The 24,184-nt window shown below is 37.1% G+C and overlaps 2 protein-coding genes across 2 annotated transcripts in view; one reads left to right on the top strand and one right to left on the bottom strand.

Annotated features, from left to right (window-relative positions):
- Positions 1–21,447, top strand: part of HAT1 (histone acetyltransferase 1) — a 57,457-nt gene extending 36,010 nt beyond the window's left edge. The window contains exons 9-11 of the mRNA XM_029936140.1: positions 7,314–7,465; positions 10,139–10,255; positions 20,992–21,447. Coding sequence (XP_029792000.1) covers positions 7,314–7,465; positions 10,139–10,255; positions 20,992–21,159 — 437 coding nt within the window. The 3' untranslated portion in view covers positions 21,160–21,447. The remainder of the gene's footprint in view (positions 1–7,313; positions 7,466–10,138; positions 10,256–20,991) is intronic.
- Positions 1–24,184, bottom strand: part of SLC25A12 (solute carrier family 25 member 12) — a 201,543-nt gene that overhangs the window by 162,006 nt on the left and 15,353 nt on the right. The gene's annotated exons all lie outside the window — the stretch shown is intronic.

Raw genomic sequence — 24,184 nt, 5'->3', positions numbered from 1 at the left:
ACAAAGGAATTGAAATATGTCACAGATTATTTAGTATCACCATTTAAAGTTCATTTTCAGTCTGACATTTTGGTTAAAGTGCTTAAAGATTGAAATGGTGACTTGGCCCCTTAATCTGTCAGTCTATACAATGCTAAATGGAAATTTTTTTGCGTGTTTTTCTGAATTATGTGAAAATTTCCAATAATGTAATATGAGTTTTTAGATTTTTCTCAACTGTAACTGTTTTCTATGATATATTTTTCCTGGTATTCTGAGATTATAGAGGTTATGTAAGCTATCACTCACACTAAATTTTATTTTGAATTGATATTAGTAAAAACAGTTCTTTTTTTTTCTAAACAGATTAGAAGAGGTAGACCTGAAAAATTTGGCATTAAATAAGTTTGAACCTCATCTGTTAGAACTTAAAATTTTTTAAGATGCTTACTTAAGAATATGTCACTTAGTAGAGGTTTAATTAAAGCAACTATATTGAGGTATGATTTTCATACCATAAAATTCACCCATCTTAGGCATATAGTTCAGTGAGTTTTAGTATATCTGCCTAGTTTTGCAGCCATCACCAAAGTCCTGGTTTAGAATATTTCATCAGTAAAAAGATCCGATGTGTCCATTTGCAGTTAGTCCCTATTTCCAGTCTCCTACATTGAGGTCTGTGATCCATTTTGAGTTAATTTTTGTATATATATATAAGTTTCTAAATTTATCTTTTTACATATGGCTATCCAATTGATTCAGTACCACTTGTTAAAAAGACTGTTTTCCCCACTATTGAATTGCCTTGTTACCTATGTTGAAAATGTTAATCATAAATGAGAAGATGCATTTCTAGATTCTGCTGATCTATGTATGTATGTCCTTATGCCAGTATCATACTATCTTGATTAGTTTACTGTAGATTTAATTGAGGGTGTTTTTTTTTTAATGTGAAATTTAACCCACCAAATATGTACATTGAATTTGTGGAGGGTCATTTGCCTGGGTGCTGTAAACAGAAGTTTGAAATGATCGATGAGTTGGGGATAAAAATAGGTACTGGCCCTGCCCAGGTGGCTAGGAATGAGGTATGGAAGGGCAGAGAGGGGAAACCTCAGTTAGAGGGGACTGGCTGGGGACAACCATGACCTTTAAGGACCTGGAGTATAGCCTCTGTGAGTGGGCCCCTGGTCAACACAGTCTGGGGCTGGTTTTCCAAACTCATTAGCAATTGACCCCAGCCACAACTGCCCTTTAAGGTACAATCTACCTGACGAATGAAAACTTCTTACCCCACTTCCTATACACTCCTTCTACCCCCAACAGAGGTTCTAAATTCTTAAAACAGAACCATTCTAATGGTTACCTAGGAAATATAGTCCTCATCTTTTTGTCTCAAAGATAGCAGCTGTTCCCTCTCCAGCCCCCCAGCTCGCCTTTTCCCAAAAATTATTTGTGTCAAGCTGATGAAGAAGAGGACCCAGGCCACAGGGAGGCTCCTAGCTCTGAGGGTCTGCTTCAGTTGTGCCAGGGCATAGAGTGGGCAAGACAAAGCAGAGGCCCTGGTAAAAGAGCACAGTTACCTGGTATTTCCTTCAGCAGACCTTGCTTACTTATTTGGGTAAGCGATTGCATTTGTTTTCCTGATAAAGTTGCATCATTTTTGCTTTTCTTCTCTCTTCTTTCTTCCTGATGACCTGCTGCACTTCTTTCTGCTCTTTCTGGTTGATCTCCGGCCAGGTGAGGTCAACTTTGGCTTGTTCTGTCTTCCCAGTAAATGCATTTTAATGTAATGCTCTTTTGCTTTCTCCCCATCTTCTTTATCTTTCCTTGAAAGCTCCTTTGGCTTGTCCAGATGCACTTGTGTGACCTAGCTAATTATCTGGACAACCAGTTGTGGTTCTTGATGTTGATGAGCCCTTCCACACCTTTGCTGGTGGTCATTATCATCTTTACTCTCTTCTGAGGCTAGAGATTTCTTCTCCTTTGTGGAGTCACTTGCAGCTTTATCACCTTCTTATCTTGCTTCTTCCATGACCTTCCCTGGCCTTTTCCTTTCCAGCCTAGAGCTATGAATCATTCTCCTTGGGGCTCATGTACTGCCGGCTCAGTCTTTGTGGCCTTTTCTCTCTTAAGTATCATGACTCTGGCAATAGCAGTACCTCAGCCTGTATATTGAGTTTTGAAACCAAAAGTAAAAGTTCTCCAATCATGTTCTTTTTCAAATTGTTGATCCCTTGTGTTTTCATAAACATTTTTATTTCTCTTTTCTACTTACTTGATTTCCACTTTAATTTTTATTATTTTCTTCTTATTTCTTTGGGTTTAATTTGCTCTTACTCTAATGAAGACTGAAACTTAGGTTTTTTATTTGATTTGATGTCCTCTTTTTCTAATGCAGAAGTTTAAATATTTATAATTTGTAAATTAATATATAAACTATTATATATAATAGCACAGAACCCGACTCGGGGCTCAGAATTGTAAACCACAAGATCATGACCTGAGCCAAAGTCAGACACTCAACCAACTGAGTCACCTAGGGGCCCCATTTTTTTTTTTTTAAAGTAAACTCCATACCCAGTGTGGGGCTTGAATTCATAACCCTGAGATCAAGAGTCACATGGTTTACCTACTGAGCCAGCTCGGTGCCCCAGTTCAAAATCTCTTCTAATTGCGTTTTGATCCATGGGTTATTTAGAAGCATATTGTTTAATTTCCAAGTACTGTGGACTCCCAAATTTACTTCTCTTGTTGATATCTAATTCTATTGTTGTTCAAGAACAAACTTTGTAACTTTAGTTCTTTTTCATTTATTGAGTTTTAATTTATGGTTTACCTTAGGAGTCCCTAAACTTGTTCTTTAAAAGGTGAAGCAATAAATACCTTATGTTTTGTAAGCCATGTGTATTCTCTCTAACCATGTTGATATTTGGTCCATGGGCCATTGGTTACTAATTTTCTGCCCAATGTATGGTCTTGCTGGAGAATGCTCCATGTGTGCTTGAAAAGAATGTGTTTTCTGGTGGTTTTGGGTGAAATGATACCTAACTACTAGATAGGTCAGGTCGTTGATAGAGCTCTTCAAGTCTTCTCTATATTTGCTGATTTTCTGTCTAGTTGTTCTATCCATTATTGAGTAGTATTGAAATATCCAACTATTTTTATTGAGTTATCTATTTCTCCCTTAATTCTGTCAGCTTTTATTTCTTGTATTTTGAGCCCCAGTTGTTAGTTGTATATGTGTTTATAATAGTTAACATCTTCATAAATCAACTTGTCATTATAAAATGTGCCCTTTTTTCTCTTGTAATTTTTTGTCTTAAACTATATTTTTCCCAGTTTTTTATTTTGGTAATGCTTAAACTCATCCTTTGACTTAAAACTTTTGAATCTACAAATGTTTCTGTTGTAGATAGCACATAGTTGGATCTTGTTTTATCCAGTCTAATCTCTGCTTTTTGATTGGAGTGTTCAATATATCTACATTTAATGCAGTTATTGCTGTGGTTGGAATTATGCCTCCCATTTGCGGCTTGTTTTCTATATGTTGCTTTTTGTTCTCCTTTTGTTCCTCCCCTGCTGCTTATTTTTAAGTTTATTTTGAGAGAGTGCGTGCACGCACTTGCGCACAAGGAGGGAAGGGGGCAGTGAGAAGGAGAGACAGAATCCCAAGCAGGTTCCTCACCATCAGCACAGAGCCTAATGTGGGGCTTGAACAAGAACTGTGAGATCATGACCTGAGCTAAGATTCTAGGAGTCAGATACTTAACTGACTGAGCCATCCAGGCACCCCATTGTCATATATATTACATCCTTGTATATTAGAAGCCATACATTGGTTTTATAATTATTTTTTCATGTAATTGTTTAAATCAGTTGAAAGGAGAAAAGACAAAAGATTATACCAACTTTTATATTTATCTTCATAATTATCAGTGTTCTTAATTTCTTCATATAGATTTGGGGTATCATGTTCTTTTAATCTAAGGAAATTTTTTAGTATTTCTTGTATGACAGGTATGTTAGCAACACTTTTGTTTGATCTTTACTTATCTGAGAATATATTTCATCTTCATTTTGAAGGATAATTTTGCTGGACATAGAATTCTTCAACAGTTATTTTTCTTTCAGTACTTTGAGTGTATCAGTCCACTGACTTCTGGCCATCTGTGGTCCCTGATGAATTGTTTCCCTCTTGCTTTCAGGATTTTATTTTTGTCTCTGGCTTTTGACAGGGTCTGTATTTCAGTTTTGTTCATTGTTGATTTCATCATTTATGTACATTCCTAATAGGCCATATTTCACAACAAACTGATACAGTGACAGAATTTCACTTACCACTGTTAGGCCATTGTCATATAATATTTAATAATTACATACATGCAATATTTGTGTCACATGGAAACAGTAAGGTGTTTAGTACATATGGAATGAATGAATGGAGGATTGGCTAATGACTCTCAGAATTTTAAAAGATTACCCCTAGCCTGGTCTTTTTTTTTTTTTTTTTATAAACAGCTTTATTAAGATATAGTAAACATGTTCTACAGTTCACTTAAAGTGTACAATTTTTGAACTGATATTTACAGTGCAGCCATTACTATAATCTAATTTTGGAATATTCCATTCTCCCAAAATAGAAACCCAGTATTCCTTAGCAGTCACTCTTTTCTTCATTCACCCTCCTACCAATACCCCTCCAGCTCCAGGCAACCACTGATCTACTTTAGATTTGCCCATTCTGACATTGAAGTCATATACTACTATGATGCTTCTTTCACTTGGCTTGTTTTCAAGTTTCATCCTTGTTATAGTGTAAATTAGTACTTCATTTCTGTTTATTGCCAAAGAATATTCCACTGTGCGCATATATGAAATTTTATTTATCCATTTATCAATTGATAAACATTTGGATTGTTTCTACTTTCTGCCTCTTATGAATAGTGCTACTGTGAATATTTGTGTGCAAGTTTTTGGGTGGACCTATGTTTCATATCTCTTGGGTACATACCTAGGAGTAGAAATGGTGGAAAATCTGGTAACTGTTTTATCTTTTGAGGAACCACTAGATTATTTTCCAAAGTGGCTGTACCATTTTACATTTCCACCAATAGAATGGAAGTTTCAATTTCTCCACACCTTTATCAATATTTGTTACTGTCTTTTTTATTCTAGTGGATGTGGAATGGTATTTCATTGTGGTTTTGTTGTGCATTTTCTTGTGACTAGTGATGTTGAGCATCTCTTCATGTGCTTTTTGTCCCTTTGTATATCTTCTTGAGAAATGTGTTTAGATCCTTTGCCTGATTTTTAAAAAAATTTTATAATGTTTATTTTTGAGAGAGAGACAGAGCTTGAGCAGGGGAGGGGTAAAAAGAGAGGGTGATACAGAATCTGAAACACCTTTGCCTGATTTTTAATTGGGTTCTCTTTTTCTTACTGAATTGTAAAACATTTTTAAGTATAAAATCTGGGTACAAGTCTCTTACCATATATATAACTTGGAAATGTTTGCTCCTATCTGTAGATTGTCTTTTCATTTTTTTAATGGTATCATTTGAGAACAAAAGTTTTATTTTGATATAGCCCAATTTATCTTTTTTGTTGTTATTTGTGCTTTTGGTTCTCCTATCTAAGAAGAAACCATTGCCTAAGCAAAGATCATGAAGATATATTTCTGTTTTCTTCTAAGAATTTTATAGTTTTAGCCCACCCCTTTTTAAGTTTATTTATTTATTTTGAGAGAGATAGTGCATGAACGAGGGAGAAGCAGAAAGAGAAGAAAAGAGAGACTCCCAAGCAGGCTCCATGCTCAGTGCAGAGCCCGACCTGGGGCTTGGGGCTCAATCTCATGACTGTGAGATCATGACCTGAGCCAACATCAAGAGCCGGATGCTTAACCAACTGAGCCACCGAGGCACCCCAGTTTTGCCCCTTAAGTATATGATCGATTTTTATTTATTTTTGTATATGGTGTGAGGAAAGGGCCCAACTTCATTCTTTTACTTAAGATCCAGTTGTCCAAGTACCATTGTTAAAAGACCATTCTTTCCCTCATTGATTTGTTTTGTAACCCTTCTCAAAAATTGACGAAAATTAATTGACCATAAATGTGAGGTTTATTTTTAACTCTCAGTCCAGTTCTGTTGATCTTTTCTTACGCCAGTACCATACTGTCTTGATCCCTGTAGCTTTGTCTAGTTTTTGAAATCAGGAAGTGTGATTTCAAATGATCTTTCTTAAGATCATTTGGGCTAGTCTGGGTTCCTTCCATAGCTGTACAAATTTTAGAATAAACTTAATTTCTGCAACAAAAAAGGCTAGCTGGGATTTTGATAAGGATTGTATTGAATGATTTGTAGAGTATTGTTACTGTAACAATATTAAGTCTTACGATCCATGAACTAGCTCAGAATTTAGTATTTTTTGTTTCAAGCCTTCTACTGATCAGAAAGCAAGAGCTCAGAGAAGTGCGGTGTCTTGCCCATGGTCCTATATCTATAAATGAGAGAAGTGGAACTGAAAATTATTTTCTCTGTGTAGTCATGTTTTGCTGTTTTCCTTGTCAACTACTTAGTCTAATGCAGATAAAGAGAAAAACATAAAGGAAGATCTGTGCTATTCAGATGCAGTGAAGAAAGGAACAAAATCATATTGTCATTTATTCTTTAAAAATTTTGCTTTTGTGGACTTTTTTTTAATTAGGTGAGAGAAATATGGCAGACTATAAAGGTTATTGGATTAGGGTAAGGGAGTTATAAATTGAGCTTTATAAACCTTAGCTTTTGGAATTGATTGTCCAAACTTGAATCTCTTGTTTATACAGTTGCTTTAATTGAAAATAAAATTGGGGTGCCTGGGTGGCTCAGTCGGTTAAATGTCTGTCTTTGGCTCAGGTCATGATCTCATGCTTGATTCACGGGTTTGAGCCCCATGTTGGGTCTGTGCTGACAGCTCAGAGCCTGGAGCCTGCTTTGAATTTTGTGTCTGCCACTCACCCTCTTGCACTCTGTCTCTCTCCCTCTCAAAGATAACTAAACAGTAAAAAAAATTTTTTAAAGAAAAGAACACTAAGATGCATAGGATAATACCCATGAAGAAGTCTACATTTGAAAGGAGTAGCTCTAATTTCACAACTACCATGTAACTTTATTTGGCAAAAATAATAGTGCTATTTGATTAATAAGGAATAACCCTTTCTCATTGTAACTTTTGCCTTGTAAAATTATTTTAATAATATTTGCTTTTTCTAGCCTAGCATGTATATTGAGATCTCAAATGATGAAGGAATTAAGTTGGATAAGGAAAATGTTATTCTGCCTTTTCTTTAGCGGAAGACCCATCCAAAAGTTATGTGAAATTAAGAGACTTTGTGCTTGTGAAGCTCTGTCAAGATTTGCCCTGTTTTTCCCGGGAAAAGTTGATGCAAGGATTCAATGAAGAAATGGCAGTAGAGGCACAACAGAAGTTCAAAATAAATAAGGTATTTTTATTCTGTGGAAGGAAAACATTTCAGTTTGGAAGTTTTCTAAGTATGTAACTTAAACGTTGCAAGTAAATTCAGCATAGCTGTGTGGAAGTAGCAGTGGTTGAGAGGACGGGCTGAGGCCAGATTGCCTGAGCTCAGATCTGGGCACGGCACTTGCCTCTGTGACGCAGCGCAGTTTAATTTCCTCATTAATAGAATGGGAAGATCATTGCTTTGACGGCTTTTTAAGTGTAACAAGTAGAACAGAATGGATAATATGATCTTATTTTTGCTTCTTAAGAAAATGTTTGAAATGATAAAATAGTTAATACTTCTGGTGATGGTATTGATGGGGGAAGGGCTTGAGTAAAACACTTAACTTCTACTTTATATACTTCTATATAGAATTTTTAAGTAAATATCTTAAAATAGGTACAGAAGAAATAATCTGTTCAGAAGAGGGTGTTTAGTTTCTTATATTTATGTATGTAGGAGAATCAGAGTTTTTCATAGGAGGGAGATGCATCCGATCTCAGCTTTGAAGAATGGGTAGGATTTAGATTATGAAAGTAATGTGAGATGAAGGGTATTCCAATAAGGACTAGTATTTGATACTGTTGACTTGGGAGATCTCCTCTAACTCTCCAATGTAGATTTCCCTTCTGCACTCCAACACTATATATGAAAAGTTTCCTGGCCACTGATCTTCAACAGCTTAATTTCAACTGAAACTTTCTATCTTCTCCGCATTAAAACACGTTAACAACTTCCTAGTTTTAGATAAATTTAAGTTTTAGAAATGTTTGGTATCTCCACACTGTATTAAACCTTTAGAGAATTTATTCAGTAGCTCAGCCTTTAAAAGAAAGAGAATATGAACGAATTTTTTTTCCTTTAAAAAAAAGAATTTAAAAGTTGGTATGGCAACAGAGCCAGTCATAACATGGACCCTGCCAACCTTGGTAGACTCATTTTCTGACCACTTTCCTACATGCTGTGGCAGTATTAAACCTCTTGCTATTTCCCAACTATGCTACATATTTGTTCCTTTGAAGTCCATTTACAGTAACTTTTCCCTTTGCCCTTGATACCCCCTTTTCCTGTTCCTCCATCTTTGCCTTGCCAGATATTACTCATTTTTCAGGTTCAGCTCAGGTGTCCCTTCTGGAATGTTCAAACATCGACTTCCCAATCAACCTATACTTGACCTCTCTCCTGCCTTCAATAAATATATAAGCGAAACAAACAAAAACTATGGACTACTCTTTTGGCTTCAGTGATACCAAAACTTCTTTTGGCACCAAAAACTTGATTTTCCTAATATTTCTCTGGGGTTTTTTTTGTTATCTCCCTGCCCTTTAACTGTCGCTGTACTACTGGGTTCTGACCTCTCCCTCTTCACTGTTTATACTTTCCTAACCAATCACGGTTTTAACTATTGCCTATATACTGACATTGCTTAAATCCTCACTCTTTTAAACTAGAATTTTCTGGGGCGCCTGGGTGGCTCCATCAGTTAAGCGTCCAGCTTTGGCTCAGGTCATTATCTCATGGTTCATGGGTTCAAGCCCCGCATCAGGCTCTGTGCTGACAGCTCAGAGCCTGGCGCCTGCTTTGGATTCTGTATCTCCCTCCCTCTCTGACCCTCCCCAGCTCGCGCTGTCTCTCTCTGTCTCTCAAAAATAAAAAATGTAAAGAAAAAAACATAAAAAACCACTAGAATTTTCTTCAGATTTTTATGTTCTTCTGCCTCCTGAATCTCTCCTAGGCTTTGAAAACTTACTGTCTTCCCACATGCTCCTCCACACACAGTCTTTCCTCTTCTGAATTTCTAGAATCCTTGTTCTGTTAGTATTCTTACTTGTCCTGTCTTAGTTCATGGCTTCATCATTTTTTGCCTGATTTAATAGCTCAGCTTCTTAATTGGTCTTTCTACCCATTTTGCTACCATTTCTATGTAGCTGAGAGAATGCTTTTCTTAAAACTCATATTTGTGCATTTTGCTCATCCACCCATTTAAAATGTCACATACTAGATAAAAGCCCAGCTCTTTAACAGTGTGTGAGCCTCTATGTAAGCACACTCTGCTGTATCCTCACTTTACTTCTACTCACTACTTTTCAGTTTGTGCTCCAGCAATGTCAAGCTGCTTCAGTCCTGCATGTATGTCACATGTGTGCACACAGTGCCTTCCCTTTTATCTAGAATGGCAGGTCCCTTTGCTTTAAGATTTAGCTCAGGTTTTGGGGCTCCTGGGTGGCTCAGTCAGTTAAGCATTTAACTTCAGCTGTGCTGACAGCTTCGAGCCTGGAGCCCCTTTCTCTCCTGCCCCTCCCCCATTCATTCTCCCCTCCACCTCAAAACTAAACAAACATTAAAAAAAAAAAAAGATTTAGCTCAAATTTTGTTTCCCAGAAATCTTCTTCTAGCATTTATTCCATTCCCAGGCTACACTACCTTTATACCCTATGCATATTTCTATCATTAAATTAACCACTCCTCAGTCATTTGTTATTCATTAGGCTGTTACCTCCTTGAAGACAGAATATCTTTTATTGCTTTTCGTCTGGTACCTTGCACAATTTCTGGCCCAGAGCAGATATTCAGTGTATCCTGCATTCTGTTTTTGGAAAAGTGTCACTATTTTGAAATTTGAAAGCATTCATGTTTTTCTTTTGTTTCATTAAGCAACATGCTAGACGGGTTTATGAAATTCTTCGACTACTGGTAACTGACATGAGTGATGCTGAACAATACAGAAGCTATAGACTGGACATTAAGAGAAGACTAATTAGCCCATATAAGGTAGGACTTTGCAGAGTCTTAAACATTATATTCTTGTCACTGTTTAAAAAATGGAGAAGAGGCAATGGCCACCTGGCTGTGATCGGGGAGCCAAAGAACCAGTGCGGCTGAGCAGAATGGTAGTTCACACACGCCTTGAATGAATCTCGGAGGAGAGAAAGTGATTTATAGGGCAGTGAGCAGGCTTTTCATTCATTGCATGCAGAAAAAAAGCTACAGGACTTCATCCAAGCACCCAATTTGTCTGCCTTCATACCTGCCATCCTTGTATTTCTTCTGCTTGAAACAAAGTTGGAAGAAACGTCCACGAATAGAACGATCCGCGTTATAGCGAAACCAGAAACCTATTAGCTTCAAGAAAGCAATACAGAGACTAGTTCACAAAGTAATAGGAATGAAGCCAGTTTGAGGGAGGAGAGAGAGTAATAGATCCTTACTGAAACCAGTGAATTATGTGAATTTCATCACATTTTGTTAGTGGTATGTTCCGTTGGAAGACGTCAAGCTTTCTAAACGCCACTGTGGCGGCTCCTTTTGAAAATAAGTAGTTCATAGGTCTCTGAAATGAGGACAACCAGGACCCTTTTACATGAATCAAGGAAAGTTATTAAAGTTATATATGTTAAATTCCTTCCCTAGTCAAAAAAAAAAAAAATGGAGAAGAGAGGTGTAGCAATTGCCAGTGTATGGGAGAGTCCAAATCATTTTCCTAAATTAACTTTTACAAAAGTAAATACATTCTTCCAGTTAGTTTTAAGGAGCCTTATTGTCATAATTTTCCAGTGTAAGCTATAAATCTGTTTTCATTTACTTAAAAACTAATCCCAAGGATAGTCTACTACTCATGGTTACTTTGTATTTTGTTTGTTTGCCCTCTTTTAAAAATGTGAATGCCCAGACTTTTTCTTAATAAATTATCCTGTTAGTTTCTATGTCTCTAGTTTCCTAGTTGTCATATATATTATGTTTGCCTTTGCTTCCTTCTTCCTAAGTATGGCCTTGGTTGTCATTTTTAACCTCTATGCTTTACCATAGCTAGAGCTGCAACATAATATTGTTTACTTTTTTTTTTTTTAACATTCCTTCTTGTTTCCCATTTTTTTTCATATCCCATAATTTCTTCTAACTCAGAAATTTCCCCTCCTAGATCAGGTTTGTCCTCATCATCATGTGGCCATTATTAAGGTAGATATTGCCCATGCCAGCCTCTGTGAATGGGGCTTCCTATGATAGTTGCAGTTGAGCAGTAAATTGATGGGGGAGAATATTTGTTACTTTGTTCAATGAATAATTAATACCTGACATGTGTTTGCTACATTTGTATACATTATACCTGTAGGCCTGTACAGTGCAGAAGCTGGGAACATAAATGACAAACCCAAAAGTTTTCTATCCTATGCACTACTGTCTGCCTATAAGCAGGTTGTGATATATTGCAGTATTCTCTGCTCCCCAAAATTGTTCAAAGTTGCATTTTATTCTTTGATGTTTATCAATTCAGAAACATCAGATAGTTGGTAAAAATGGTGCTTTCCAAAGGTTTTGAATTTTAAAGTAATGTTAATTTGTCAACTAGAGACCTTTTTTTAAGTGTTTAATTTTGAGAGAGAGAGCATGCACGCAAGTGGAGGGGGAGGCAGAGCATCTGAAGCAGGCTCCTCACTGACAGCAGAGAGCCCGTGTAGGGCTCGAACCTGCGAACTGCGAGATCATGACCTGAACTGAGGTCGGACACTTAACCCACTGAGGCGCCCCTAGAAAATTTCTTTGTGGGAAATTTGGGCATATAGAACGATATATGTAGATGTGATCGTGGCGGCATCAGAGTACAGGCACACCTCAGAGATACTGCAGGTTCAGTTCCAGACCACTGTAATAAAGTGAGTATCGCAATAAAGCGAAAACTGCAGTGCTTAAAGCAATTGAAGTGAATTTTATGGTTTTCCGGTGCATAAAAAAGTTATGCTTACATTTTACTGTATTTTGCTAAGTATGCAATAGCATTATGTTTTTTTTTTAAATAACTAACTGCACATGCCTAAATTTAAAAGCATTTTATTGCTAAAAAATGCTAACCATCATCTGAGCTTTCAGCGAGTCATAATCTTTTTGCTCGTAGGGTGTCTTACCTCGATGTTAATGGGTGCTCACTGTGGTCAGGCTGCTGAAAGTTGGGGTTGGCTGTAGCAATTTCTTTTTTTTTTTTAATTTTTTTAATGTTTTATTTATTTTTGATACAGAGAGAGACAAAGCATGAGAGGGGGAGGGGCAGAGAGAGAAGGGGACACAGAACCAGAAGCAGGCTCCAGGCTCTGAGCTAGCTGTCAGCACAGAGCCTGACGCGGGGCTCGAACCCACAAAGGTGAGATCTGACCTGAGCCGAAGCCGTCGGCTTAACCGACTGAGCCACCCAGGCGCCCCTGTAGCAATTTCTTAAAAGAAGACAACAGTGAAGTTTGTCACATCAGTCGATTCTTTCTCTATAGCATGTAATGCTATTTGATAACATTTTATTTACAGCAGAACTTTTTTCAAAATTGAGAGTCAGTACTCTCAAGCCCTACTAATGCTTTATCAACTAATATTCTAAATACTTTGTTGTCATTTCAACAGTCTTCACAGCATCTTCATCAGGAGTAGTTTCCATCTCAAGAAACTACTTTCTTTGCTCATCCACAAGAAGCAACTGCTTATCTATTTGAGTTTTATCATGAAATTACAGCAATTCAGTCACATTTTCAGACTCACTTCTAATTCTAGTTCTCTTGCTGTTTCTTCACTGAAGTCTTATATCCCTCAAAGTAATCCATGAGGGGTGAAATCAGCTTCTTCCTGTTAAGGTTGATATTTTGCTTTTTCCCATGAATCACAAGTGTTCTTGATGGTACCTGGAATAGTGAATCCTTTCCAAAGGTTTTCAGTTTACTTTGCCTAAATCTATTGAAGGCATCATTATCGATGATAGCTATAGCCTTATGAAATGTATTTCTTGACTTGAAGGTCAATATTACTCCTGAGTTGATGGGCTACAGAATGGATATTGTGTTAGCAGACATGAAAACAACATTAATCTCGTTGTACATCTCCACAGAGCTCTTGAATAACCAGGTGCATTGTTGGTGAGCAGTGATATTTTAAAATGAATCCTTTTTTTCTGAGTGGGTCTCAACAGTAGGCTTAAAATATTCTGTAAATTGTGTTGCAAACTGAAGTGCTGTCATCTAGACTTTGTTCTTCCCATAGATGTAGCACAGGCAGAGTAAAATTAGCATAATTCTTAAGGGCCCTAGGATATTTGGAATGGTCCTTGAGCACAGATTTCAACTTAGTCACCAGGTACATTAGCCCCTGATCCTTTGGAGCTCTGAAGCCAAGCATCTCCTCCTCTTCCAATAGAAGGCTGTTATGGGACTCCTGACTGGCTAAGTCAGAAGGGAATGTGAGGCTTGACCTCTGGGTTATGGGTTCAAGCTCCATGTTGGGTGTAGAGATTAAATAAATAAATTTTTAAAGAAGGCTGTTTTGTCTATGTTGAAAATCTGTTGTTTGGTATAACCTCTTGCATTAATTATCTTGCTAGATCTTCTGGATAAATTGCTGTAGCCTCTACGTCAGAACTTGCTGGTTCAACCTTGCACTTTTATATTATGGAGATGACTTCTTTCCTTAAACCTCATGAACCAACCTTGGCTAACTTCCAGTTTGCCTGCTGCAGCTTCCTCACCCCTCAGGCTTCAGAGAATTAAAGAAAATTAGGGCCTTGTTCTGGATTAGGCTTTGGCTAAGGGAATGTTGTGGCTGGTTGGTCTTCTCTCCAGACCACTAAATCTTTCTCCATATCAGCAATAACGCTGTTTTCGTTTCTTATTATGTGTATGTTCACTGGAGTAGCACTTTCAATTTCCGTCAAGAACTTTGTGTTCACAACTTTGCCTCTGTGGCACAGGAGACCTATGGTTTGGCTTATCTCAGCTTTCAGTATGTCTTCTTACTAAGCTTAATCATTTCTAGCTTTGGTTTAAAGTGAGAGATGTGTAGTTCTTCCTTTGACTTGAACACTTGGAGACCACTGTAGGGTACATTTCAGTATTGGCCTAATTTCAATATGGTTGTATCTCAGGGAGTAGGAAGGCCCAGTGGGATATACCTGGTCAGTGGTACACTCAGAACATATACAACATGGAGCACCTGGATGGCTCAGTCAGTTGGGCATCTGCCTTTGGCTCAGGACATGATCTCACAATGAGGGTTCAAACCCCACATTGGGTTCTCTGCTGTCAGCACCAAGCCCCCTTTGGATCCTCTGTCTCCTTTTCTCTCTGCCCTTCCCCCTTTCACACACACACTCTCTCAAAATAAATAAATCAAAACACACACACATACACACACACACACACACACACACAACATTAAGTGTACCATCTTTTATGGCTTAGTTTGTGGAGCCCTAAAATCATCGTAACATCAAAGATCATTGATCATAGGTCACCACCACAAATACAATAATAATGAAAAAGTTTGAAATACTGTAAGAATTACCAAAATGAGACAAAGAAACATGAAATGAACAAATACTGTTGGAGAAATGGTGCCAGTTGACTTGCTTGATGCAGGGTTGCCACAAACTTTCAGTTTATAAAAAGAATTACCTACGAAGCACAATAAAATGAGGTATGCCTGTATTAAAACTATTTTATTAAAGTAAAATAATTCATTGAATTATGTACTTCATGATTATTTAATGTTTTACATAGGCACATGTAGCACATGAGAGATGAATTCTAAGTGTAGTCACCAGTTCATGCCAAATAGGAATTTCTGTACTTCATAAAAGCAAGTATTTTTTACTCTTAAAAAATGGTAATGATTTTTTATATTAAGTATCCTCACCCATCAAACAAGTCATCTATCTGAAAGACAACTGAAAGCATTATTAAACTAAATCTTTAGCTTCTCAACACTGCTGAGTACCACCATCCTTGTACTAAAGCTCACACACAGATTGCAAATTCTTCAGATACTATATTTATAGTAATGTAGCTATATAAGTTCAGTTATCCAGTATTCTATCCCACTGAGAAAGTCAAGAAAGCTTGAGGGCCCCCCTTCCCTCCTTTAGGTTGATAGACCCGATGCTTGGGGTAGGAAACCTACCACAAACTTAAAGCCAAGAAATGAGTTAAATGTCCTATAGACATAGGAAAAGTGCTGTTATTTTTTTGTTGAATGTGTATAGATGATTTTCTTCAATTTGTCATTCCAGACTGATATTATGTGCTGTTATTACAGCATTTTTTACAGTATTCTTAAATGTAAAATTATATTTAAGAATAAAGTAAAATTGTTTCATATGGTTTAGAGTTTTTTTCAATCTTTAAAAATATGCCCAATGGAGAAAGTTTGGAGTGTAAAATTTACGTGTTTACTTTCAAGTTTTATGAAAAGATTATAATTTTGACTGTCACTAAATTATTACTGAAATAGGAAGTAATTTATTGATAGCAAAGTACACCAGTTCTGTGCTGCCTTTATTTGAGGAATCAAGTTTACCTATCAGTCTAATTTTTTTAAATGTTTATATTTGAGACAAAGAGAGACAGAGTATGAGCAGGGAAGAGGCAGAGAGAGAGAGAAGGAGACACAGAATCCTTAGCAGGCTTCAGGCTCTGAGCTGTCAGCACGGAGCCCAACATGGGACCCAAACCCTCTAACTATGAGATGACGACCTGACCCGAAGTTGGAGCCTTAACCAACTGAGCCACCCAGGTGCCCCTCAAGTTTACCTATCAGTCTAAACACATTCTTCCCCTAAAAAATTATCTGGGTAGCTATTAAAAGTACTTGTGCCTTACTTTAAAAGTTTTAAACACTGGTAATTCATTTTTTTCAATGCCAAAAGAGGGGAAATAACCTGTATTAACTAGAATCATTTTTTTTAAGGACAAAAAGAAATTCCCATGTCTAGTACAGAAATAATTTTCAAGTGTTCAAAAAAAGACTAACAAAAGAAAAATTGGCGTAGCTGCTTGGTTTTAGCATTAAAGCTTTTATATTGTTTCACAGGAGTATTTTAGTTCTTAATTGGTTTGCAAATATGAAATTTATATTATATAAAATTTTTAAATCTAGTTCTATCTTTTAGAAATTGTCTTACTATTAACAACTTATTAACACTTGGGTATTAGGCTTCCCTTCCATAAAATGGAAATACCTCCATAGTTTAGGAACTGAACAGGAAAAAATGCAATACAGAAGTTCATGTTTTAAAAGATGTCTTTTGGCAAGTCTTTGGAATTAATGTGTTTCTACACCATTATTATCTTAAAATTCTTACAAAAGAAGCTTATCTCTGTACTTCACAAAAGTGACTGACTAGTTCAGCCATTGGCAATTAAAGAGCCCTTAGAGTTGGTGGCATTTTTGAGATTATATTTGTAAGCCCTCTTGGAACCTGTGAAAACTAAACAAGAAGAAATAATTATTTTCTAGAAATAAATTCATATTCAAACCAAATGTTAACATAAATAAGTTTAAAATAATGCCATCTTTAATTTGTCTTAATTTAAAATTATGAACTGCCTGAGCACCTGGTTGGCTCAGTTGATTAAGCATCCGATTTCAGCTCAGGTCATGATCTCACGGTTCATGGGTTTGAGCCCCACATCAGGTGACCTTGAGCCTCACTTTGGCTCCACGCTCTGTCTCCTTCTCTCTCTCCCCCACTCTCTCTGCCCCTTGCTCACTCTGCGCCCTCTCCCTCAAAAATAAATAGGGGCACCTGGGTGGCTCAGCATCTGACTTCAGCTCGGGTCATGATCTTGCACCCGTGTCAGACTCTTGCTGACAGCTCAGAGCCTGGAGCCGGCTTTGGAATCTGTGACTCCCTCTCTGCCCCTCCCCTGCCCACTCTCTGTCTCTCAAAAAACAAATAAATGTTTAAAATCTTTAAAAAAATAAGTAAATAAAAAAGTAATAAATTATGAACTGCCCTAATTTATGAAGGAATTAAGTTTTTTGTTTTAGAGGGAAAAAATTATTCTGAAGCTTATAGAATGTCTATTCCAGTCTTAACTTCTACCTTTCATTGTTTCATTTGTTCTCCCAATGTGTGTCACTTTGCTGGATAGACATGTTCCCTAAATCAGTTTGGGTTTTTGATTTCTTTATGCCTTCTTTGAATATTTATTTTTGAAAGAGAGAGACAGAGAAAGCAAGCAGAGGAGGGGCGGAGAGGTGGGGGGACAGAGGATCCAAAGCAGGTTCCACATACCAGCAGAGAGCCCGATGTGGGGCTTGAACTGAGGAACCATGAGATTCAGACCTGAGCCAAAGTCAGATGCTTAACTCACTGAGCCATCCAGGCTCCCCTTTTTTACCCATTCTTTGGAAGATTACATACAGAGAGTGGAATATATACAGTTAAAGGAACAGTAAAGGTTAAATACCTCAATTGAGCTATTTTTAAAATTGAATCATACCTTACATGTTCATGAGGAGCTTATATTATTTTTTTCAAAGCTATTTATAGGCATTTTAAAATTCCTATATATTTTAGAGTTCTTAAATTCATAGATTTTCTATTATGTCAATAAAAATGACAATAGAGTTTAATTCTGACATCCATCTAAAAGAAATAGACAATGAAGAATGTGAGGAGGGGGAGATAAATTGGAGATATAAGTTCTCAGATTTTAAGACAGCATAATAATTTAAAACAGTATGTCAGGGCGACTGGGTGGCTCAGTCCTTTGAGTTTCCAAATCTTGATTTCGGCACAGGTCATGATATCAGGGTCCTAGGATCGAGCCCCCGTTGGGCTCTGCACTGGGCATGGAGGATGCTAAATAAATATAGTATATCACTGGCACATAATTCATTTTATAGGCTATTTGAAACAAAATTTGATCGTCTTGAAATACTTAAGAATTTAATATGATGGTTCTATTATATATAAGAATTTAATATGATTGGAGGTATCTTAAACATAGGGGGGATCAGTTATTAAATAAATGTTATAACTGGTTAGCAATTTAGAAAATAGCTTCTATTCCATTCACACACCATACTAATTTGCTGGTGAATGACCCTTTAGTTCCTGAACTGCTTTCTTAAGTTAAATGCTCTTATATAGTATAGTCAATAAGTCTTACAGCAGAAACAAAGCATTTCTCATCCATGTGATTGACAGAGTAAAAAATACACTGTCTTTATGGGTCTTAGGAACAATAAATTTGAATTTTCATCAGTTCTCTAGAACTAATATTCTGAGTGTGGGTCACTAGATCAGTAACATTAACATCGCGTAGGCGCTTGTTAGAAATACAGAATCTTGCCCCATCCCACACCTACTGGTCGGAACCTACATTTTATCAAGGTCCCCAGGTGGTTTGTGTGCACGTTAAAGTTTGAGAAGCACTGCTTCCCGGGGGCATCTTACGCTAATCAAATTAACTTTTTGAATTTCAGATTATAATCGCAACAACCTATTTACTAATAGCTCTACCAATTTAGACCCAGTATCAACCTGTTTTTGTAGTGTCAGAAGGGCTCATCTCCAAACTTGATGATTGTTATCTTGCTTTCTTGCTTTAAAAACATGTGTTAACAGGGGCACCTGGCTGGCTTAGTTGGTAGAACATGTGACTTTTGATCTCAGGGTTGTGAATTCAAGCCCCACATTGGGTGTAGAGCTTACTTTAAACAAACAAGTAAATAAAATGTGTGGTTATAAATTTAGCTGTATTTTGAGCTTTTTAAGTAGTAATCATGACACATTTGTGGCCTAGTATTCCAAAATTATTAGGGTTCTCTTTAAGGGACATTTATTAGTGTTGAGGATGGATTTAGGGTTTTTTTTTTTTTTTTTTTTTTTTTTTTTTTTGAGAGAGAGCGTTCTGGTGAGCAGGGGAGAGGAGCAGAGGGAGGGTGGGAGAGAGAGACTTTTAAGCAGGCTACACGCTCAGCACAGAGTCCTTTGCAGAGCTGGATCCCACAATCTTGGAATCATGATCTGAGCTGGAATCAAGAGTCCTATATTCTCTGGCTCTGTGCTGGCAGTGGGGACCCTGCTTGGGATTCTCTTTCTGTTCCTCCCCTGCTTGCACACGTGCATGTGTGCATGCTCTCCCTCTCAAACATTTAAAAATAGAGTCCAATGCCTGAGCCACCCAGGTTACCCAGGGCTGGTTTTTTTGTTTGTTTGTTTGTTTGTTTGTTTTTGGTCTTTTGAAAGGCAGTTAGATATAGAGACTAAATACAGACTTCAGTTCAGATTGTTAGAGAAAATTAGACTACCTGTCTTACAGAGTTAGAATTAGATGAGTATGTATTTGATTTTGATTTTTTAAAAAGTTTATTTCAAGAGAGATAGCACAAGGAGCAGAGAGGGGGAGAGAGAATCCGAAGCAGACTCCATGGTGTCAGTGTGTAGCCCAACACAGGGCTCAAACTCACCAACTGTGAGATCATGACCTGAGCTGAAATCAAGAGTTGACATTTAACCGACTGAGCCACCCAGGCACCTCTGATCTTTATGTATATAAGTTAGCTCTTTCTTACATTCTCTAGTAAAAGAGGATTAATGTATTAATCTAGAATAGTTTACCCAAAATGTATGAAAGTTTCATGTACTGCAGTTCCCTGTATTGCAGTGTTTGTTGCCACCTATCCAGGAGTCTTGGAGTCGTTTTTGAGAGCAGGCAACAGAGAGGGAGAGAGGGAGAGAATCCCAAGCAGGCTCTGTGCTGTCATCGCGGAGCCCAATGTGGGGCTTGATTTCACAAATGCTGAGATCATGACCTGAGCCGAGATCAAGAGTTGGACACAACTGACTGAGCCTCCGAGGCCCCCCCTTGAAATCATTCTTAACTCCCTGCATCACCCAGTATTTTCTTCCCAAATCTGCCCTTTCCCCTCTATCTCTGTTCCTATTGACGGCCTCTCAAATGAGAGGCTTTCAGCATCTCGCTTAAATTTTTGCAGTAGCTGCTAACTTAGTTCTCCAGTCCCATCTTCAGCATTATTAACACAGTATTGTTCAGACACAGTGTCTGGCTTAAAAGTTGTTACTGGATCCCTACTGGCTCATCATGATGGGTTTCTTCTCAATAAAATGGGGAGGGTTTAATAAGATTATGTATGGATGGATGTAGAGATTCAATAACAGCTAGTTAATACTCTGTTTTTAAGATGTGACCGTTTTTGGTTTATCTTTCTGAAACTCTTCAAATGGTTTTGATTAAAATAATATATGGCCCATAAATACATTTTAAGGAAACTTAGAGAAGAATTTAGTGGCAGGAAAAAGGCAGTTTGGAATTTAAATTAATGTGATGAATTAACGATTGAATAGTGAAATGAAGAATAATAGCACTTAATTTTCTGTTGTCTTTCTTCAGTTAATATATTTATTTATTAAAGAAATAATTTGAATATCTACACTGGCCAGTTCTCTGTTAGGCTTTGGAGAGGGGGCTGTTAGTGACATGTGTATTTACCATCAGTCAACACAAATTCCAAGTCTTCTAGTTAACTCCATTTAGAGGGTTTATAATTAAGGCATCCTTAAGTAAAAAAAACCTTAAAAACGCGTATTTAGGCATCCTTAAGTAAAGGACATGTGGGACAAATTTGGGCATATTCCTACTACTCTTATTTCTGACAGATTTAAAATTCTAAGAATATAGAGAAATATATTTTCTTTCTTAGTCTAACCAATAATTGTGTTTGTTGCTTAGAAAAAGCAGAGAGATCTTGCTAAAATGAGAAAATGTCTCAGACCAGAAGAACTGACAAACCAGATGAACCAAATAGAAATCAGCATGCAACATGAACAGCTGGAAGAAAGCTTTCAGGAACTTGTGGAAGATTACCGACGTGTAATTGAACGCCTCGCTCAAGAGTAAGGGTTATTCAGCTCTGTGCAGGAAGTTTGCAAATTTCTGTACATTGTTGTGTGTTGTGGAAAATCTGATGATGGATTTAATCTTAAATCTTGTAACATTGACTTACATTAAAAGTTATCTATCTTATCTTTAGTTGAATATTTTCTTTCGGAGAGATTGTATATTTTAAAATACTGTTTAGAGTCTATGAGCATATATTACATTTTAAAAAATATATAGCTTCTGAAATACCACTGCAGTTGCCTCCCTTCTTAACAGTGTAATAAATGCATAGTTGTGATATGCTAATGTGTGGTGATATGATTCTTAAGTAGTTAGGATAAATTTTTTCAGTCTCATTAGAAAACTTAAGGTTTTCACATTATACTCTTTAGGTCTGCTCATGTCACAGATCGCTTTTCAGCTTTTATCACCATTCCATATTTTGCTTCTAAGAATTTACATCTGGCACCTTTAAAACACCTTGAAGGTCTTCTTAGTAATCTTGTTTTTCCTGTGTGATTTCTCCAAATAGGAAACATTCCTAGTAAGATTTGTTTTATTTTAAATAAACTCCTCTATTAACTGCTTTCTGGGGGTAGATGGATTAAAGAGACAAAAGAAACTAGATACAGCCTAAAACCTTGGCATCACATGTTAATTGAAGATAATTTATAAGTTAGCATAAACATAAGCTTTCTCTTAAAAAGTTAGCAAAACTTTATAAAAAAATATTATAAAGTAATAAGAAATCAGCTTATAAAAGTCAGTTTACACACCATTATTGAAATCTATCTTGTATAAAATGAGGTGTGTATCTCTTCTGATCTGTTATATGGTTATGAAGATGTTGAAGTCCAACAGGAAGAAACAAAGTAAATTACTATAGTCTTTATTTTTTATTAGAGTATAAGTAATTGCTTGATATAGAATCATTAAAAGTAAAAGCCTGGTGTTTATAATGTGTGCCTGTAAGTGAAGTATAACATCAAAAATGGGATAGAAGTTGTACTTTTAAAATGATTTGTTCAGTGCTTAAGGCAAAATCCTAACTTGGACAAGTACTATCTTGTCCTTAGATCAACTTTTCATCAGTAAAACCTGTCAAACATAGAAGCAAAGTAACAAGTCCCCTGTGGACACAATAGCTGTGGCCAGCAGCACACCAACAGCACTAAGCCATCCCATTAGAATCAGGGTGTTGCAAAAGTTGAAGCTCGTATATAGATAAAACTGGTTGAGGGGCACGTGGGTGGCTCAGTCAGTTGAGCATCCAACTTCAGCTCGTGGTTTCTGAGTTTGAGCCCTGCATTGGTCTCTATGCTGACAGCTCAGAGCCTGGAGCCTGCATCAGATTCTGCGTCTCCCTCTCTCTGCCCCTCCTCTGCTTGCTCGATTGCTCTCTCTCACTCCCCCATCTCTTAAAAATAATAAACATTTTTTAAAAATTAAGAAAAACTGGATGATTTCTGAGAGTATGTACACAGTTTGCTATGGATAGAATGAACTGGTTCAGTTAAAATCCTTTCTGAAAATATATGAAAGCAATTTGCCTTTCATCTAAATTTGCAAATTAAAATTTTTTAAATTAAAAATTCAGAATTGAGGGGTGCCTGAGTGGCTCAGTCAATTAAGCGTCTGACTTAGGCTCAGGTCATGATCTCGCAGTTTGTGAGTTTGAGCCCCACATCGGGCTCTATGCTGACAGCTCAGAGCCTAGAGCCCGTTTCAGATTCTGTGTCTCCCTTTCTGCCCCTCCCTCACTTGGGCTCTCTCAAAAAATGAATAAACCTTAAAAAAATTTTTTTAATTAAAAAATAAAATTCACAATCAGGGGCCACCTGGGTGGCTCAATAGGTTAAATGTCCGACTCTTGATTTCGGCTCAGGTCATGATCTCACAGTTCCTGGGATGGAGCCCTGTGTTGGGCTCCGTGCTGGCAGTGTGGAACCTGCATGGGAGTCTCTCCCTCTCTCTGCCCTTCCCCCACTTGTGCATATTTTCTCTCAAAAATAAATTTAAAAAATTTAAAAATTCACAACTGATACCTAAAGATGAGCTCTGAGGGGTGGCGAAGGGGTACAGTACAATCGAAACAAGTTATCTTTCAATACACTTTTTATGTAGAAACCACAAAAAATAGGATACCAATTTCTGTACTTTTTTTAAAAAGCAATGTTCTGTGATCTATTTGTGGATAAAAAATCTGGTTTAGCATTAATCTTTGGGACTTGAAAGGCTGTACCTTCATTTGGATTTAGAAGGGTGAAAATCTGATAGATCTGTACCTTGTATAGTATAATTATACCAGGATGGGTGTGTAGGACCGTGTATGAACCCAGCACAGCTACTGTATAGACCCTAGTGATCACTTTGCACTCTCCAGCAGTAGCCTTCACCCATTTTATCATCCATACACACATCTGCTGTATGTACGTGTTGCCTTTACCTCTCTCACTGATCTTCCCCACTCTCCCATCACCTTCAATTTTCTCCCTGTCCTGCGAACTGAATTTTCTCTATATGTAAGAACATGTTTCCTTTCTGAGCATCAGGTTTTTCATCTGTAAAATGAGGCTGTACTAGAATTACCTCTAGGCTCCTGCCCTAAGATATATGTTTATCCTTTTCATACCTTTTCTTCTCACTCCTACTGATTTTATACTACTGTGAGCATAGATATAGTATATAAAAAAGAAAACATTTTTGTAAGTCACACAAAATTCAGTTTATATGTGAGTGAGTTTATGTGTGAGAGGGGAAACTATGTCCCTGTCTCCAGATGGCTGGGGCCCCAGCTTACTGTATCAGAACCTTGTCTATTCTGAAAATTCATCCCATCCACTCCCATCCTTGCCCACTAGAGGAAAGTGGGCAGCAAAGCACCTTGTATCAGAGAATGATTTGAATCCTAGACCTCAGAAGCCAAGTGATTTAATTCTTTAAGTTCCTTCTTAAGCTCTTTTTATTAGAATTTAAAAGTCAGTTTAACAGTATTAAATAATGATTAACAAAGTACCTATAATTCTTCCTTCTAAATAAAACA

Source organism: Suricata suricatta, chromosome 3 (genome assembly GCF_006229205.1).
Source record: "Suricata suricatta isolate VVHF042 chromosome 3, meerkat_22Aug2017_6uvM2_HiC, whole genome shotgun sequence".
Taxonomy (NCBI): domain Eukaryota; kingdom Metazoa; phylum Chordata; class Mammalia; order Carnivora; family Herpestidae; genus Suricata; species Suricata suricatta.
This window is presented reverse-complemented; position numbering and strand designations above follow the sequence as displayed.